Source organism: Protopterus annectens, chromosome 16.part0 (genome assembly GCF_019279795.1).
Source record: "Protopterus annectens isolate FY-2018-M chromosome 16.part0, PAN1.0, whole genome shotgun sequence".
NCBI classification, from domain to species: domain Eukaryota; kingdom Metazoa; phylum Chordata; order Ceratodontiformes; family Protopteridae; genus Protopterus; species Protopterus annectens.
In genome coordinates, this window is record NC_056750.1 from 751,609,382 (window position 1) to 751,627,419 (window position 18,038).

Here is an 18,038-nt window from a genome sequence, read left to right on the forward strand (position 1 = left end):
TATGGAGCAATGAGGATCACTTTGCTCTTCAACTGTCGTGGTTTCTTTAGAAACTGGGAGATGAGGGGGAGAGGAGGATAAGTATAAAGAAGACCCGAGGGCCAAGCGTGGACTAGAGCATCCCTTGGTGACTGTCCCCAAGGGGGAATCAGGGAAAAGTAGTTGCTGCACTTGTAGTTGGTTGGAGAGGCAAATAGGTCGCAGCAAGGCTGGCCCCAGTGGTTGAAGATTTTTGCCACTATCAGAGGATTGGGGGACCACTAGTGAGGCTGTAGAATGCACCTGCTCAATTTGTCCGCTATTACGTTGGAGTTCCCGGGAATGTGCATTGCAATCAGAAAGAGGTTGTAAGCGAACACCCTTTGCCATATTGTCAAGGTCTCTCAGCATAACGGGTAAGATCTGGCGCCTCCTTCTTTGTTGATGTACCAGACCACTGACATGTTGTCTGACTGGATTGCAATAGTCCTTGACAGACAGATGGAGTGAAATGCTTGAAACACTGGAAGCACCACCCTCAGTTCCAGGACATTGATGTGCAAAAAGGCCTCTGTCTCAGGCCAGGTGCCTTGGACCGAGTTTCCCTGACATAGCCCCCCATCCCATCAGGGAGGCATCCGTGGTTACTATGGCTATCGGTTGATGGGGGTTGAAAGGGCGAGACCATTGTTGGGGATTTCGAGATGTTCACCAGAGTAAATCTTGCTTGCATATCTGAGTTACATTTATCTGAAAAAAACAAAGGATGTAGTAGAGGGTACCATTGAGTAAGAAGTAGCCATTGAAGGAGCTTCATGTAGAATCTGGCTAGAGGAACAATGGTAATCGAGGCTGCCATTGACCCCAACAGCTGGAGTATAGATCGAGCTGGGGATTTGTGGTGACAGAGCAGAGGTTGAACTGGTTGTGTTATTCTCTAAAGTCTGTGTTCTGCAAGGGATGCTGTGCAATTTTTCATGTCCAACAGTACCCCTATAAATTCCAAAGACTGAGTTGGGGTTGTGTTGGATTTCTCCCAGTTTATACTGATTCCCAGGCTTCGAGTTGTTAAGAGAGTATACTGCAGGGCTTCTACCAGTAGACACTGGGTGGGGGCGGTGAGAAGCCAGTCGTCTAGATATGCAAATGCCTGGAATCCTTGAAGTCACAAGTGAGCAATAACCATTGCCATGCATTTTGTGAACACTCTGGGGGCTGTAGAGAGACAGAAGGGCAGGGCTTGAAACTGGTAGTGACTGGCTCCTATATGGAAGCGGTGGTATCTTCTTGAGCATTTGTCCATTTTTATGTGGTAATACGCATCTTGAAGATCTACAAAGCACATCCAATCTTGTTCTTCCAGAAGAGGAAGGATACGTGACCATCCAGAATTTCTCTGTTTTTACAAATTTGTTTAATGTACTGAAATCCAGAATTGGTCTCCAGTCCCGTGTCTTTTTTGGCACTAAAAAGAACCTTGAGTAAAAACCAGATCCTATCTGGTCTGGGAGGACCGTCTGGATGACTCTGTTTGTAGCAGCTTTTGGATTTCTTGTGCTGCTGTTTCCCTTTGACTGGGTGGAACGTCTGTTAATACTCTTGATGAGACTGGGCAAAGATGGAAGGGGATGTGATAGCCTCTGGATATAATCTGCTGTACCCAAGAGTCAGTTGTTATCTTTTGCCAGGCAGCGGGGTACAAGGAGAAATGACCCCCGACTGCTTCCAGAGGTAAGCAGTCGGGCAACGCTTCAGGAGCACTGATAGGGTTGGCCAGAGAAAGAATCTCTGGAACCCCGGTTTCATGGAACTCCTCTTCCCCGAAAGGGGCATCTTCCATTGGAGTTTCCCCCCTCTGCCTCTAGGGGAGAACTCGGCACATGCATCCCAAAAAGAACCCTGTGATTTCTTGTGCCAGATCTTTCTGCTCCTCTGATTTCGGGAGTAGAATCGCTGAGGAGTGGAGTGTCTGACACCAATGGCAGACAGGGTCTTGCCATCTTGTTTGTACCTTGCCAGCTTGTCCTTGACTTTAGGGCAAAACAAAGATGCGGCCTCTATGGGGGCATTCATGAAGGAAGCCTTAAAGGAGTCCGTAAAGTCACAAAAGCACATCCAAGTATGTCTTCTGGTGACTATACCTGCACCTGCTACTCTAGCCGCCCCTTCCATTGCATGAGAAATATGATGCATGGTAGAGTTGGAAATGGACTCTAGGGTTGCTATCTGAGAAGCCACATTATCACGGACTTTGTCAGAAGTAGCTCCTGCCAAGGTTTCAGAGAGCTGGTTGATAAGATCTCGCTGAAGCCTGGTAAAATGTGCCAAATAATTCAAAGACCTTACGGTGAAGGTCGATGAAGCAAACACGCGCTTCCATAATCTGTCAATCACCTGGGACTCCTTCTTGGGCGGATAGACAGTTTGGCTCTCTTCTGCCAAATCCTTCTTAGTAGCAGCTGTCACCACCACAGCATCTACTGGAAGACCTTGTGACCAATGGGGGTGCTCAGCTGGGGGCAATAATATTTTATCTGGTCTCTTAGATATCGCATCCATGGTGTCTGTAGCCTTCCATGCGCACTGCATGATGAGCTGGATGAGCTCACTGGCAGGCGGGGTGACCCAGGAGGTAGGGGGCCGGGCACGAAAAGCCTGCAAGAATACGGATTCCTCAGAGGAAGGATTAGAGGGCTTCCAGTCACCCCTCTGTCTAAGGATCTCGAGGATGTCACCAAAGGACACCTCATCAGAGGGTGACCATGGGAACCCTTCCCCGTCATCAAAATCGGTATCTTCAGTCAATGACTCCTCAGTGGAGTCTATGTGCTTCCTCTTACACGATGCTTTGCAGGATACTTCCTCAGGGGGAGGTTCTGGGGAAGACTGCAAAGAGGGGGTCTCCTGAGGAGGAGAAACCTGAGGCTCTTGTGCCCGGTGTCCGGCAGTTTAAGCTTATGGCAGTTGCGGCACAGAGGGGGGAAGAGGACTCCAACAAATGAGTTTGCCAGCGGAGGCAAGCGCCCTCTCCATGGCCTGGAAGGCCGGCCCGCCCAAGGAGGCATGGGAACCCAGAACCAAGCACGACAACCTCGGAACCGCGGTCATACCCCACCCCGATGAGCCTACCCCCAGACCAGGAGTCTCAAGAGGAACACGAACCATAAGAGAGAACATCCCTGGAAGGTGCCATAGAAAAAATCAGCATGGAGCCAGGAATGCCCTCCCCAACGGCACAGCCACTGGCCTGACAAGAGCCCGATGCCCAGTGCACTGAAGGCCACAAGGCTGACTCTAGTTCCAAAGTGAGACCCACTATTGGAGTCAGAGGGAGGGAAGCTGCTGTTGGAGTAATAGGCTTCGAGACTTGAGTGGAAGTCAAAGGAGGAGTATACATTGGGGTTTAAGGAGATATATGTTCACCTTGACTGAGGGAACGTGGACTTCGTTGCTTGAGAGAGACCTCTGGCCACAATCAACTAGTCAACAAGCCACAACACATCCTGTTCAGAAAGACTCTTGGTTGACGTTGTGGAGAAAGCTGATGACGATTCTGGCCTTTCTAGGAAAGGACTATACTGACTGCTAGCAAAAGGATCCAGTGAAGAGGAATATTTGGTTCTTGCTAATTCAATAGGTGCAGAGCTGGAAGCAGAGGAAGTCTGCACCGAAGAAAATGGTGTGGAAAAAGTCTGCACCAAAGATGCCAGTGCAGTAGTAGTTGAAGGTGTCTGCAATGTAAAGGCAAAGGTCTGCCCCGAAGGGTATGGTGCCGTAGTGGAAAGTGTCTGCACAGGCAATAAGGATGGTGCTGAGAAGGACTGCACCGAAGCACATGTCGGTGCCGAAAATGCCTGTGCCGTGAAGTACAAAAGAGTCATACTTAGAGCCGAAGGTGACTGTACCAACGGTGCCGAAGGGGACTGAACATGTATTGACGGTGCCTTTAGGTGTTGCGACAGAACTGTCAGAACCGTAGTTGTCTGCACTGGGAACTCAGGTGCCGGTATCGATAAAGGAGACATGGCTGTAGTCAGAATCACTTAGGGCGGTGTTGAGCCTGGAGCCAACAGGGTCACAGGGGGCAGCGCCGGAGTAGTAATCAATTTCACCTTCTCGTGAGTCGACTCCCTACGATCTCCAGAGAGAGAAGAAGGGAGTGACTTCTATGAAGATGAGGAAGAATGCCTCTTGCGGGGTTTAACAGGAGGGGGTGAGTCCTCTGACCTAGAAATAGCCTCAGAGAAAGGAGACTTGAGGAGACCTTTCAAAATTAACTTATTCTTCCTCTCATCGAGAGTCCTGGTAAAGAAATGTTTACAAATCCCATACGGAGGATCTATAGTCAAGTGGGAGACATTAAGACAGTAGACACATAAGTCATGGTCATCGGAAAGTGGTAACTTACAGCTGCAATTCTTGCACTGCTTGAAACCAACGCTACTTTTCTTATCCGACATAACTGGTGTGGAGAAGAAGCACAGTACCAAAAGGAAAAATAAGAGCTACCCAACAAAAGGGTAAAAAGAGAAAAAGAGGGATTACCAATGATGGTAATGGAGACTTACCAAAAGGTAAGAAAAGAGGGTAATAAAGGGAAAAGACTAAAAGGAGAGAGTCTAAAGTGTGCGATAGGGTAGGAAAATATTAGAATAAGCTTTTGAGAAAAATTTAGAGTAATAACAATAAGTAAACTTTCAGAAAATTAGACACTTAGCTGAGAGAGTGGCTTGACACGGCTGTACAGCAACACAGAAAATGAGATCTGAGGTAAGAGGGAGCAGAGCATTCTGGGTAGGACCTTGGTTCGAGAGTTTTTGGCTGACATGAGCTTGGCATTGGCTAGCTCGGTTCCGAGGATGGAACCGATAACCCATCAGTAAGGAATGAACAAAGATTAACAACATCAGATTCATAATTATGATGCAGTTATAAGAAGACTTGCTCTTCTGCATGTTTTACAGGTCAGAAAACTATGACAATGACCCTGAGATCACTAAGAAAGATAGGGACTTCACAAGCTCTGCTAGTTGCGAAGACGGATCTTGTCCTTAAAGCATTAGACCTAGGCTGTTGATTCCTTATTGGTATACATATGCCTACTTCACGCAGTTCTCTCTCTACATGGCAAACATCTTCCAAATATATTTCTGGAAACCCCTGAGGGTCCAGGATTATCCCAAACTATGGACTGTAACATTAATAAATGGCCTAAATAACTTTTAATTTTCACATCCATAATATAAAGTGACTGATTTAATCAAGACAGACAACCCCAGTGATAGTTCTACTTAGGTTGTCGCAAATACAAAGGGACCTTATGGGCTACAGAGGCTTATGGCTTTTTTGGGGTGCTCAATCAAGCCAACAGGAAAGAACAAGAAGTTGTTATAGGATATGCCACTTTGTGTCACTGGATAAGAGGTTCTCTTGCATATAGGAGTGCAGAAAAAATAGGGTAATAACAATTGAGTAAGACAGCTAAATTATCTTAAAGTGCAAACCTGTAGGAAGACTTCCTTTAAAATAAGATCTTAACAAATCATCTCTGTGCATCCAAACTCTCCTGCCAGAAACTCTGTGCCACAAAGTTAGTCCAAAAATGTACCGCTACAGAAATTCAGCGGCAACACATACATAATATAGTCACAAGGCCCACTCAACAGTTCAGTAACATGCCTCACATCATGAATGTGGTAGCAAGAACATCAGCTTTGTCTTCACATTACCCATGAATACATCGCTTAATTAAGCAGGGAAATGAAGGACAGGCCTTACCACTTACTCACCTCCTCAAAACACACACACCAATACTGGGGCAAGTTATTGGAATGGTATTAAATGCTAAACTTTGTCTGCAGTGTTGTGTGAACCATAAACACATCAACATGTTAACAAGGCTGTATCTATATAACTGGATATGACATGTTCAGTCGAGTACCACTTAAGGAACACCCTTTTATATCAACAGTGCTATGTAAAAAAAGGTTGAAATCAAAAATTAGTCACATACAAGAGTTTTCACCTTCCTTCACCCTTTTACTTAACAGAAGAAACTGAAAGTCACACAATCTCATACTAAGTGAAATACTTTTGCGTAAATGCGCAATTACTTCAGTGGCATTCACTTAATAGAAATATCAAGCACATTACTGATGAAATTACATACTTTTGTAATAGAAATAATCCTTGGCATGAAAAGCATATTTTTATAATTGTCAGGAATCCAATAAGACATCACTTTAGTTCCTTTTTACAATTTTCTGCTTTCTTTTAACACTATTTCAGTGCAACAGTTTTGGCAGGATGTACTGAGAATAGTTCCTGATTATTGTGGCATATACACAATAAACATTCACAGATATCTTTCCACTGACCTGTCTGATGGTACTTGCTGAACACATTTATTTGCATAAAAAACATGCAAATAAACCTGGTCAACTATATGGCATAGAGGAATAAAGCAATGACAAGTATCCAAAAGACATAGGTTCATGTACAGGCTCAGACTGGAGGAGTGGGAGTGAGTAGCTGATGTCAGCTCACCTATCCAGGTGGACAGGGGTAGTTTGATCACTGAGTTACTAATGTCTATCATGTGCAGACATCTGGTACACAGCACCAAATTGGGGAAGTGCATTTGGTATTGCTACGCTAGTGATGGCAACCACAAATTAGCATGCTTGGAAGCATGGATGCATTCCTGGCCTCAGCTGTGGTGGTTCATCTCTGAGGGGTGGAGTTGAGCTATCCGGAAATGCCTCAGAGACTTATCTTGAAGACAAATGCAAAGCCATGGTGGCCCAGACTTTGGTTAGTTCTATGGGCAAGAGACAACTGTAGTCTTGTCTTAAATGTAGAATCCCCTGGTCTGGGGCGGGGGTGGATTCAAATCTTCACACCACCTGGATGAGTGTGCTCTCAAGCCCTCACAGGTGGGTCAATGAAGCAAAGAGAGGTGGGGTACAAGCAAAGTTTATGGCTGTCTGGATGACAAACATTGACCCTGCTCAGCACTCACCTTGTGAGGTGGGGTGCTCCCTTCTTCACTGGAAATGAATGGTCTCAAGACCTATCAGAGAGGACTTATATTCAGCAGGCAGAGAGACAAAAGCATATAGAGAAAAAAATTAAAAACCTTAACTCACACATTTAATATGATTAGTTGAACTATTTAAAAAAGGATTAAACGTACATGTTTTGAGCAGTGTATGCATTTCTTACCTGCATAGCTCATGTAGCTCCTGAAGGGAGTATTTTTAAAATGCACAAATCCACATGTTTCATTTCCTGGACCAGGATCATTGCACATCTTTAGTTTTGGGACTGGATTGGTGTCAGCGCAGAGATCACCAGTCTCAAATGAAGGTTCCACTTCCATACAGGGATCACTGCAGGAAAGTACCTCTGAAATCCCCTTAAAGACATGGTAGAGTCCCAAGCTGTGGCCAATTTCATGAATCATTGTGTCCGTATGTCCAGAGACTCCATAAACTGAAGGACTCAATACAATTCCACCTGTAAAGAATGACAAAAATAAATAAAAAAAAATAGATATGAAAGTAGAATTTAATGACAGAGCCAAAAATGACAAATATTGATACATTAGTAAGGGTAAACACCTGTCCAGCTGACAGAGCACTGAATTAATAAACTGCCAAGTCTGGAATCAGACTTCTCTTCTGTGGGGGCTATCACTTTCCTGACCCCATGTTGTGGGTTTTGATTCCCATACTTTTTGCTATACATCTGCACCCTGCAATAAAGATCATTTCATTTGTTGATTTACATAATGCTACTAGTCTAATGGAAAAATAAGTTATGTACCTACCATAACGTTCCATCTATGTTGTTGCTTTTCATTTGTCTTCGATCTGAGGGACTCGGATCTGGCATACATCTGACTCGGTTGTATATTCCAGCATCTGAGCAAAAGTCCAAGCTCCTCCCCTACCCATAATGCCCTGCTCTACCCCTCCCCTCAGATCGAGTTTGTTGCAGAAACAGCACCAACCTAAAAGGTCAACAGGCCTATACAAATCTGGCCTAACCATCTTAAGGCCCACATACTGAAAGCTAGCTAGGGCTAGAGGGTTTATGTTTCTTCAGCCCAGTCAGCGATGCAGCCCAAAAAACAATGCAGGGGGATGGAGGGAGAGAAGGTTAAAGACAAATCAAAAGCAACAACTCACATGGAACGATATGGTAAGTACTTAACTTATTTATCTGAAGTTGTTGTTTTCATTTGGTCTTCAGCTTGAGGGACAGAATACCTAGCTACCAACAAAAAACCTAGGAGGTCCTCATGGAAGGATTTTCCGGACCACAGCTGAGCCAAAAGATGCCCTACTCCTGGAAAGAAGATCTAATTTATAATGAAAAATGAAAGTATGTGATGAGGCCCAGGTTGCATCAGAACAGTTATCATCAACAGGAACCCTGAACCAAAAGGCCACAAAAGTAGAGACTGATTTGGTAGAATGCGCCTGGGCATAGTCTGATGGAGACAAACTTTTGGCTCAATAGGTCAAAGAAATACACTCTGAAATCCAATTAGTAATGGTAACCTTAGAGATGGGCTTTCCCAAAAAGGGTTTCGAAAAGGAGACAAAAAGCTGATCCAGCTATACTCTGTCGCATATCATCTACTCCGAGGAGATCTCTGCTTAACATAAAAGGCCATGTCAAACCCAGAGCTGTTGGACATGCTACATTTAAAGAAATCCCAATCCCTCAGAGCCACATGCTCCAGGGATCTAAACCTTGTCATCACAATAAACAAAACATGCTGGAGGGATAGGTTCCTGACTCAGAGACTCCCCAGACTCTGGAATAGACTGCCCATACATGTCAAGCAGACAGCCTCAATGGCCCTCTTCAAAAGGAACCTTGATGATTGGATGGGAGAAAGGAAATTCACCCCAAGGCTCACGTCAGTCGCCCTGCTCGACAGGGGTCCAGGGAAGTAAATAGTGTGTGGAAGAAATAGCCAGGGAATTGTTATGGCTAGGCTTGTATAGGCCCTAGGACTGATAGCCTAGTATCAACCTATGAACCTATGAATCCGATTTACGCAAGCTTTAGGTTCTATGCAAGCAGAAACACAGCTGCCTGTGCACATCTAGTATGTATAATTTATACTCTCCTTTATTTTGGAAATTTAGAAAGAAGACTGCCAGATTAATGACCTGGTTAATATTGGATTTTGAAGCCACCTTCGGCAAGAAAGATCGATTGGTCTGCAGGGACACACTGTCTTTATGGAAAACTAGGTAAGGAGGCTTAATATATAATGCTTGAAGCTCAGAAATCCACTTAGCCAAGGTAATTGCTATCAAAAAGGCAGTCTTCCACAACAAAAACGGCAAATTGACTGAGGCACCTGGTTCGAACAGGGGAGAAACCAAAGCCTGCAGAACAAAGGTAAGATTCCAAGGGAGCGTGGGACCTTTAACTGGAGGCCTAAGAAGAAAGGTAGTTTTTAGAAAAGCCTTAGAAAGTTTAGCGCAGTCAAGGCAGCCGAATTTTCACCCACATAGAAATTGGAAATCACCGTCAATTGGACCCTGACAGTAGAGAAACTAGCTCCATGATTAAAAATATCTGCCAAAAAATCCAAAATGGCAGAGAATGGAGCTGTAAAGGGATACAGGTCATGCTGAGAAGCCCAGATCAAAAAACACTTCCATTTGCTAGAGTAGATCTTCCTTGTAGAAGTCTTATGAGCCACAATCAGGATCTTTTTAACAGGAGAAGAAAGGCAGGGAGTCCTGGCTATCATGGAAATTGGAGCAGCCAAGCCGTGAGCTTCAGGTTGACTAGATCCTGGTGAGGAGCCCCTGATGGGTGCAAAATCAAATCCAGGACTGGATCCTGAGTCCAAGGAGGACACATTATAGGAGACCACAGAGTGGGGAACCAAACTTGATGAAGCCAGAAAGGGGCCATGAGGATAACTCAACACCCCAGCCACCGAGCTTTCTGAATGAACTTTGGAATAAGAGGAAGTGGAAGATATGCATACAGTAGACCAGAAGGCAAAGCATGGACTAGTGCATCTCTGGGGGTCTCCGTCACAGGGAGGATCAGAGCAAAATACTCCCTGCACTTCATGTTGGAAGGAGAGGGGAAGAGATCGCAGCATGGCCGACCCCACTTTAGAAAGATCTTGCCCACTACTGACGGATTCAGAGACCACTCGTAAGGCATCAGAATGGACTGGCTGAGCCTGTCCGCCAGGATGATAGACTTCCCCAAAATGTGCATTGCCACCAGAAAATGGTCAGTGGAGATCGCCCATTCCCACAACCTCATGGCCTCATGGCAAAGGGGATAGAACCTGGTTTCCCCGTTTGTTGATGTACCAGACCACCTGACATGTTGCCTGTCTGTATGGCAAAAGTCCCAGGAGGAAGACAGGCATGGAGAGCTTGTAATGCCAAAAGCACCGCCCTCATCTCCAGGACACTGATATGCAGACTGGTCTCCAGGGCAGACCACGTGCCTTGGACCATCCTTCCCATGCAATGACCCACCCCCACCCGAGCAGGGAGGCATCCGTGGTCACAGTGGTCATGGGAGAGGAAAGAATAAATGGTTGACCTAGAAGAAAGTCTGTCTGGAGGCAGAAACAATTTGCCTTGTGTAGTGTCTAGCCGGGCACCTATGAAATCCAACACCTGAACTGGTATCAGTTGGGACTTGGTGAGATTTAAGGTAATACCCAGGCACGGGGATCTATGAAGAAGATAATCCCTGGTCTGCATTAGCCAATGCCTGGAGGAAGCACAGAGGAGCCAAACATCAAGGTAGGGAAAGACCTGAGATCTCCTGAGCCAGCTCCTTCTTAGTGGCCGCTCTAGCCATCATGGCATCGACTGGAGACCCCTTGGACCAATGGGGCTTGTCAGATGGGGTGCTAAGAACCTTGTCTGGGTGCCTGGGGATAGGATCAACCATGTCCAGTTCCTTCCAAGCAGGTGCAGGTGAGCCGCCACTACCACCATTACTTTAGTAAACACCAGGGGGCAGTGGTGAGTCCAAAGGAGAGTACTCTGAACTGAAAATGGTTGGGTCCCAGCCAGAAATGGAGAAACCTCCGGGAGTGCCTCTCTATCTTGATATGGTAGTATGCGTCCTGGAGGTCCACCGAGCATATCTAGTCATTCATCTGCAGGAAGGGCAGAATGGACTGAATGGCGACTATCCAAAACTTTGTCTTGGCAATGGACAGGTTCAGGATTGAAAGATCCAGAATGGGTCTAAAGTCCCCCATTTTCTTTGGCACCAAAAAGAACCTGGAATAAATGCTTGAGCCAGACTGTTCTGGGGGGATGGGCTGGATGACCCATTTTGCGAGCAGGCAGGCAATTTCTATGGCTGCATCCTTCCACTGACTGGGTGGAACATCTGGGCAGTGTCTGGGTGGAATGGGGGGGGGTGAAGAAAGGGGATAGAGTAACCTCTGTATATGATCTACAGAACCCAATGATCGTTTGTAATGGACTCCTAGGCTGCTGGGTGCAGAGATAAGTACCTGTTGACTGCATCCAGAGATGAGCAGTTGAGCAATCCCTCAGGATTGCTGAAAGGGTCTGTCTGGGAAAGCATACCGTCAACACTAGTTCTTCGGACCCCCTCTGTCATGAGGGCAGCGCCCCTGGGGGAAGACATATCTTAAGCGTCTTGGGAAGAACCCTGAGACTTCCGAAACCACAGCTTCTTGACCCCATGCTGATTCCTTGGAAAGGATCTTGTGAGGTGGATAAGCGGATCCCGATGGCAGACAAGGTCTTCCCATCCTTCTCGCTCTGAGTTAACATGTCGCAAACTGTTTTTACAAGCAAGGTGGAACTGTCGTAGAGTGCATTTGTGAAAGACGTCTTGAAGGACTCTGAGAAGGCACAAAGGCAGAGCCAGGCATGTCGCCTGATGGCCATACGAGTCCCCGCAGCCCTCAAGGCACCCTCAGTAGCACGTGAGAGAAGCCTCATGGACATATTCGAAATAGAAGTGAGGGTGGCCATACGGGGGGAGAAGATCTTCTTCACCTCTGTTGACATGGACTCTGGGGCAGACTCAGTGACCTCTTTGACCAGGTCCCTCTGCAGTCTGATTACATGTGCCAGGAAATTCAGCGCACATAAGGTAAAAGTGGCTGAAGCAAAGGCCTGCTTCACAAAACAATCCATCATCTGAGACTCCCTGTCTGGAGGGTGGACTGAGGAGCTCTCCTGAGCTAGCTCCTTCTTAGTGGCCACTCTAGCCATCATGGCATCGACTGGAGACCCCTTGGACCAATGGGGCTTGTCAGATGGGGTGCTAAGAACCTTGTCTGGGTGCCTGGGGATAGGATCAACCATGTCCAGTTCCTTCCATGCCCTAGTGGAGATAAGATCCACTAAAGAATGCACGGGGGGGGGGACACCCGGGAGGTAGAAGGTCCTATGCCAAACACCTCCAGGAATACTGACTTGTCAGGACTGGGCTTGAGGGTAGACCACCCACCACGTTGGCGAAGGATCAGCATGATGTTCCCAAAGGAGACATCCTCCAGGGGTGATTGGGGAAGCCCTCCCCTTCCTCCAAGTCGGTATGATCATTGAGAGACTCAGGCGGGGAGTCTAAGTGCCTCCTCTTGCATGTTTGCATCCGAGGGGGCTTTGGGGAGGATTTGGAAGATTTATGGAGTTCCAGGATTGGAACCTCCTAGGGCAAACTGGCAGCAAGCTGTCCCTGAGGGGGCAGGATGGAAGACTCCGGCCCAGAAAGAGAGGGGGCCAGGGTGGAATCTGAGGACAAGAGTGTCAAGGGTCTAGACAGAGATGAGAGGACCCTCTCCACCACCATGAATGCCACAGGCAAGCTGACAGGACTGACTGGATCCACCTCCCTCAGCTCTGAGGGGGGGGGGGCCAAAGCAGAGAGCCTGAGCGGAAGGGGCAACCCTGAAAACCACGAAGTCAACGCCATCCCCTCAAACCTGACACCAAGGTTACGGCTCCAAGAGTCAGTCCGCTCCAAAACCGTCAGAGCCAAACCGCTCAAGGCAACGATCGGCATCGAGGTACCCGGGACCATCAACGCCTACCCCTTAACACCTGGGAACTTCGAACCCATAGACTCCGAAACTGAAGGCCGGATCACAGAAAGATAGATAAGGAGGAAGGCAAACTGGATGCTCCTGGCCTCAATGACGGATGGAGCAGGCAGGACACCCAGCTGAATCTAGGCCCGAAGGAATTTCAACATCATTTTGTCCACCTTGACTTCGGACAGATTCCAAGCGGACTGGACGGAAGAGGTCACTTACCCCAGACTAGAATGGTACCGAGGAGAGGTGACAGCTGGGGACTGAGCTCAAGAGGTTTGCAGCTCCGGGGAGAAGTGCAGAGACCAGAGCCAATGGGAACTCCAGTTTGGTTCCAGGTGGGACTTAGATGGAGGCTTGGCTGAGGAAGAGCACTCAGGAGACCTATTCCTAGGCCGCTCCCTTTCTTTAGTATGGACCTTCTCACTATCCTCAGGCTTCTCAGCAGGAAGGTGAGTCCCAAAACCCAGGGCAGATGAAAAAGAAGAAGCCTCTGCAGAAGGTGGGATAAGGCCCTTTAAAATAAGCTTGTTCCTCCTGTCAATCAAAGTGCAGGGATTGAAGCCCGAGCAGATTGAGCAGAAGGAATCTAAATGGGAAACTCCCAAACAGGCAACACACAGAGTGTAGGCATCAGAATGTAGCAGCTTATGAACAAACTCTGCACACTTCCTAAAGCCCGGCTTAGCAGTGTCAGCCATGGCAAAGGAAGGCCCAAGCGCATGCGCACGCGCACGCGCACACACACACACACACACACACACACACACACACACACACACACACACACACACACAATAGGATAGAAAAGAAAGATTTTTTTTTTTTTGGATTGAGACTGATGCCGAGCTGTGCAAGGGGAAGGTAGGGGTTAGAAAGATAGAAAACTAGAGAAAAGGAGAAGAATAACCCCAAAAGCCACCCCATATGAACTATGGAGCTTGAAGCAGTGGAAACCCATGCTGTTCAAATCGAGCGGCAAATGAGATCTGGAGTGAAATGGGACAGCGTGGCATTGTGGGTAGGAGAGGAGCTTGGACTTTGGATATGATGCTGGAGTATACGGCTGAGTCAGAACCATGCCAGATCCGAGTCCCTCAGGTTGAAGACCAAATGAAAACAACAGCTTCAGATCTTACATATATAATTTGATTAATCATTTGTTAACCATGCTATTGAACGTATCATTGTGGGCACTTTTCATCTATGACTTAGCCAACAAACCCTAGAGCAAATGCTATAGGCATACACATTCCACTCTATATTCATAGTTCTAAGAGCAAACCAGAGGTCATGGAAAAATGTCATGCAGACAAAGGCTAAAATTAAAGTTTTGTACTTAACATAATGACAGATCTTTAAGAGGAAGATACATTTTCTGTAACTAACAGGATTGATGCCATAGGCAGTAGGACTAATTGGCAGATAACACTTTTCCCAGGTCCCTCTTACTTCACATCATGCACCTTGCATGCTTCACTAACTAGTTCTCCTTTTTACAAGCTTAGCCGAGAAAAAGGAAAAAAAACAACAACGGAGATGAGATGAGACTTCATACTGAAGGAAGGAACTTCTTACAGATCTATTATGGAAAATTTTTACTCTCTGATAAAAAGAGGTCCATCTTCTCTAACTAACAGGAGAAGAGTCTCTAGCTGAACTTCCAGGGTCTCCTCCCTCATGAATATATACCCTTGTCAACAGTGGAATATATACTATGATTAACAGTGGTCCCAAAAGAAGACCTTCACCTGGAAAAATGTCCAGAATGCAGTAGCACACAAAGGTATTACTGGCAGACCACACTGCAGGTGCACATGCCTATCAGAAAGGTACTGAGCTAGAACAGCAGAAGTAGTAACAGCACTGGCAGAATGATCCTTACAAACTACACACATTTTCTATGCTAAAAATTGCAAATATAAATTCATCTGGCTAACCATTTAGAAATTGTGAACTCAAGCAACTTTTTACCTAAATTAGATTTGAGAAAAGAAGTAAAGTTACCATCTTTGCAAAAAAAATGTCTTATCTGTTTAAAATCTGAGCTGTCTGTGGACATGCACACAGTACAGAAGATATTCCCTCTGAGGAAGCACGGTAAGAAGAAAACAGTTATAACTAGGACTGTCATAGTCTACTAAAGTATCTTGATGTGAAGTATAGTATGAGAAAGTATCACAATTTTGAAACCCACAATCTTGAAGGTCATAACCTCGAGAGAGCTCATAATACTGACTAACCAAAATGCTGAAGACGACAAAGTCTTGTAAATTTTAATACCAAATCCCCTTACCAGTGAGAACCCAGGAACAAGTGCTAACACGGGCCTTGCAAGGGAGACAAGAGCAGGAATTCGATACTGTGATCTTCAGCCTTTTGGTCTTTTATTATTTTGGTCCTGGAATCATGATTTTCAAGACTGGGCTTCAGGATTGTGGTAGTAATCTACTTTTATACACTGGTTTAAATTAGACGTTTTACTCATATTCGGCAGAAAGGTAGGTTTGTTCTAAATGCCACCCTATCCCTGTGCAACAATTAACATATCCAAAGACAAACAGCTTAAGAGTTTGGAAATCATTTTAGTATAAATAATGGCCACAGGACATCTACTTAAAATCTGCAGAGGCAGTCAGTTCAAAAAGAGAAAGGGTTAGCTTTACTAGCATAAGATAAATGTCCAAATGGAGAACAGGATCATAAACAAAGACCAAATATAATAACTGTCCAATAAATAGACATTACAGACCCCTTAAGAAACAGAAAAATTTGCAAATGGAAATAAGATAAAGAAGTCAAACAAACTTTAATGAAAGAGTAGCTGAGCATAGAATCACAACTTGTGGACAAGAAGGAAAACATCTGAGAAAAAGTTCTAAGCCAGTGGTAGAAGCCCGAATGAAAAAAAAAAAAAAAAAAAAAAAAATAGGTCCATTTATCTGAATATGTCTTCTCAATGTCCAGGTCTCTGAGCAGATACTTTAACAATTGCTTGTTCTGAAAAGATAAAATTACTGGCCATTAAAGGAACAGAAGACATGTTACCAACATTACAGGAAGATGTTTGTCAAATGGGTGGGATAACATCATCCTGAAAGGTTACAGCAATAGGATTTTTCTAGTGGTTAAAGCTATGGCAAGAAACAATTGTCTGGTCTAGAAGGGGATCATCAGAATCAGTTTTGCCTTGACAAGTAAACCTAAACTGATAAACCTGTTCATCAGGGAAATAGGGGAATGCACAGAAAAAGACCAGAAGTCATTTCTGGACCACATCAACATTGATCTGACTCTGCACTGGACAGATTACTGGAAAATACTGAAAAAATTTGCTGACTGGAAACATAAAAATGTCACACATACTTACATCAGATATGAAACACTCTCCTAGTTTCTGAAAGGATCAGACACCATTTGTGTTTCATCAACAAGCAGTGGATGAAAATGTCTGCTACTGAATCTATCTCCCCTGGGATATGATGGGCATTCAAAACTTGGTGAGACTCTGTTGCCAACTGCCAGATTCTCATTGCTATACACCAGACAATATCTACATTTTCTGACAGAAAAAGGAGGCAGGGAGGTCTGAAAGGTTAAGAATGTTCAAGATGTTTATGTAGAGATGAGACTCATTCAGTGACCATGCATTCAGTAGTGTTGCCCATTGTTGTGCGCTCCAATCCAAAAGTAAATGGTAACTGAGTCCAAAAAATGAAGGTGTTTGCAACTGAAATGGATTTCCAGCTACTTGATGAGTGAGATTCTGCCATCACTGAATATGCGACCTGCAACTCTTAGATATTTTATTTATTTTATTATTTTATTTAGGGTGAGAGACTGGTGATGGGAGCAGATTTCAATGGGCATGTTGGTGAAGGGAACAGAGGGGATGAAGAAGTGATGGGTAGGTATGGTGTTAAGCAAAGGAATGCAGAAGGTCAGATGGTAGTGGATTTTGCGAAAAGGATGGACATGGCTGTGATGAATATGTATTTTAAAAAGAGGGAGGAGCATTGGGTGACATACAAGAGTGGAGGAAGATGCACACAGGTGGATTATATCTAATGTAGAAGGGCCAGTCTGAAGGAGATTGCAGACTGTAAAGTGGTGGCAGGGGAAAGTGTAGTTAGGCAGCATAGGATGGTGGTTTGTAGGATGACATTGGTGATCAAGAAGAGGAGGATGAGTGTGAGGGCAGCACCAAGGATCAAATGGTGGAAATTGAAAAAGGGTAATTGTGAGGTGATGTTCAGTGAAGAGTTAAGACAGGCACTGGATGGCAGTGAAGAGTTACCGAATAGCTGGGTAACTACAGCAGAGCTAGTACGAGAGATGGCTAGAAAGGTGCTTGGTGTGACATCTGGAAAGAGGAAGGAGGACAAGGAGACATGGTAGTGGAATGAAGAAGTACAGGAGAGTATACAGAGAAAGAGGTTGGCGAAGAAGAAGTGGGATTGTCAAAGAGATGAAGAAAGTAGACAAGAGTAGAAGGAGATGAGGTGCATGACAAAGAGAGAGGTGGCGAAGGCAAAGGATAAGGCGTATGATGAGTTGTATAAAAGGCTGGACACTAAGGAGGGAGAAAAGGACCTGTACCGATTGGCTAGACAGAGGGACCGAGCTAGTAAAGATGTGCAGCAGGTAAGGGTGATAAAGGATAATGAGGGAAACTTACTCACAAGCGAGGAGAGTGTGCTGAGCAGATGGAAAGAGTACTTTGAGGGGTTGATGAATGAAGAGAATGAGTGGGAGAGAAGGTTGGATGATGTGCGGATAGTGAATCATGAAGTGCAGTGGATTAGCAAGGAGGAAGTAAGGATAGCTATGAAGAGGATGAAGAACGGAAAGGCTGTTGGTCCAGAAGACATACCTGTGGAAACATGGAGGTGTTTAGGTGAAATGGCAGTGGAGATTTTAACTAGATTGTTTAATGAAATCTTGGAAAGTGAGAGGATGCCTGAGGAAT

The 18,038-nt window shown here is 45.4% G+C and overlaps 1 protein-coding gene across 1 annotated transcript in view; it reads right to left on the reverse strand.

Annotated features, from left to right (window-relative positions):
- The window catches only part of PAPPA (pappalysin 1), a 3,990,201-nt gene that overhangs the window by 3,145,303 nt on the left and 826,860 nt on the right, over positions 1 to 18,038 (reverse strand). The window contains exon 4 of the mRNA XM_044058178.1: positions 7,204 to 7,497. Within this exon, the coding sequence (XP_043914113.1) occupies positions 7,204 to 7,497 (294 nt within the window). The remainder of the gene's footprint in view (positions 1 to 7,203; positions 7,498 to 18,038) is intronic.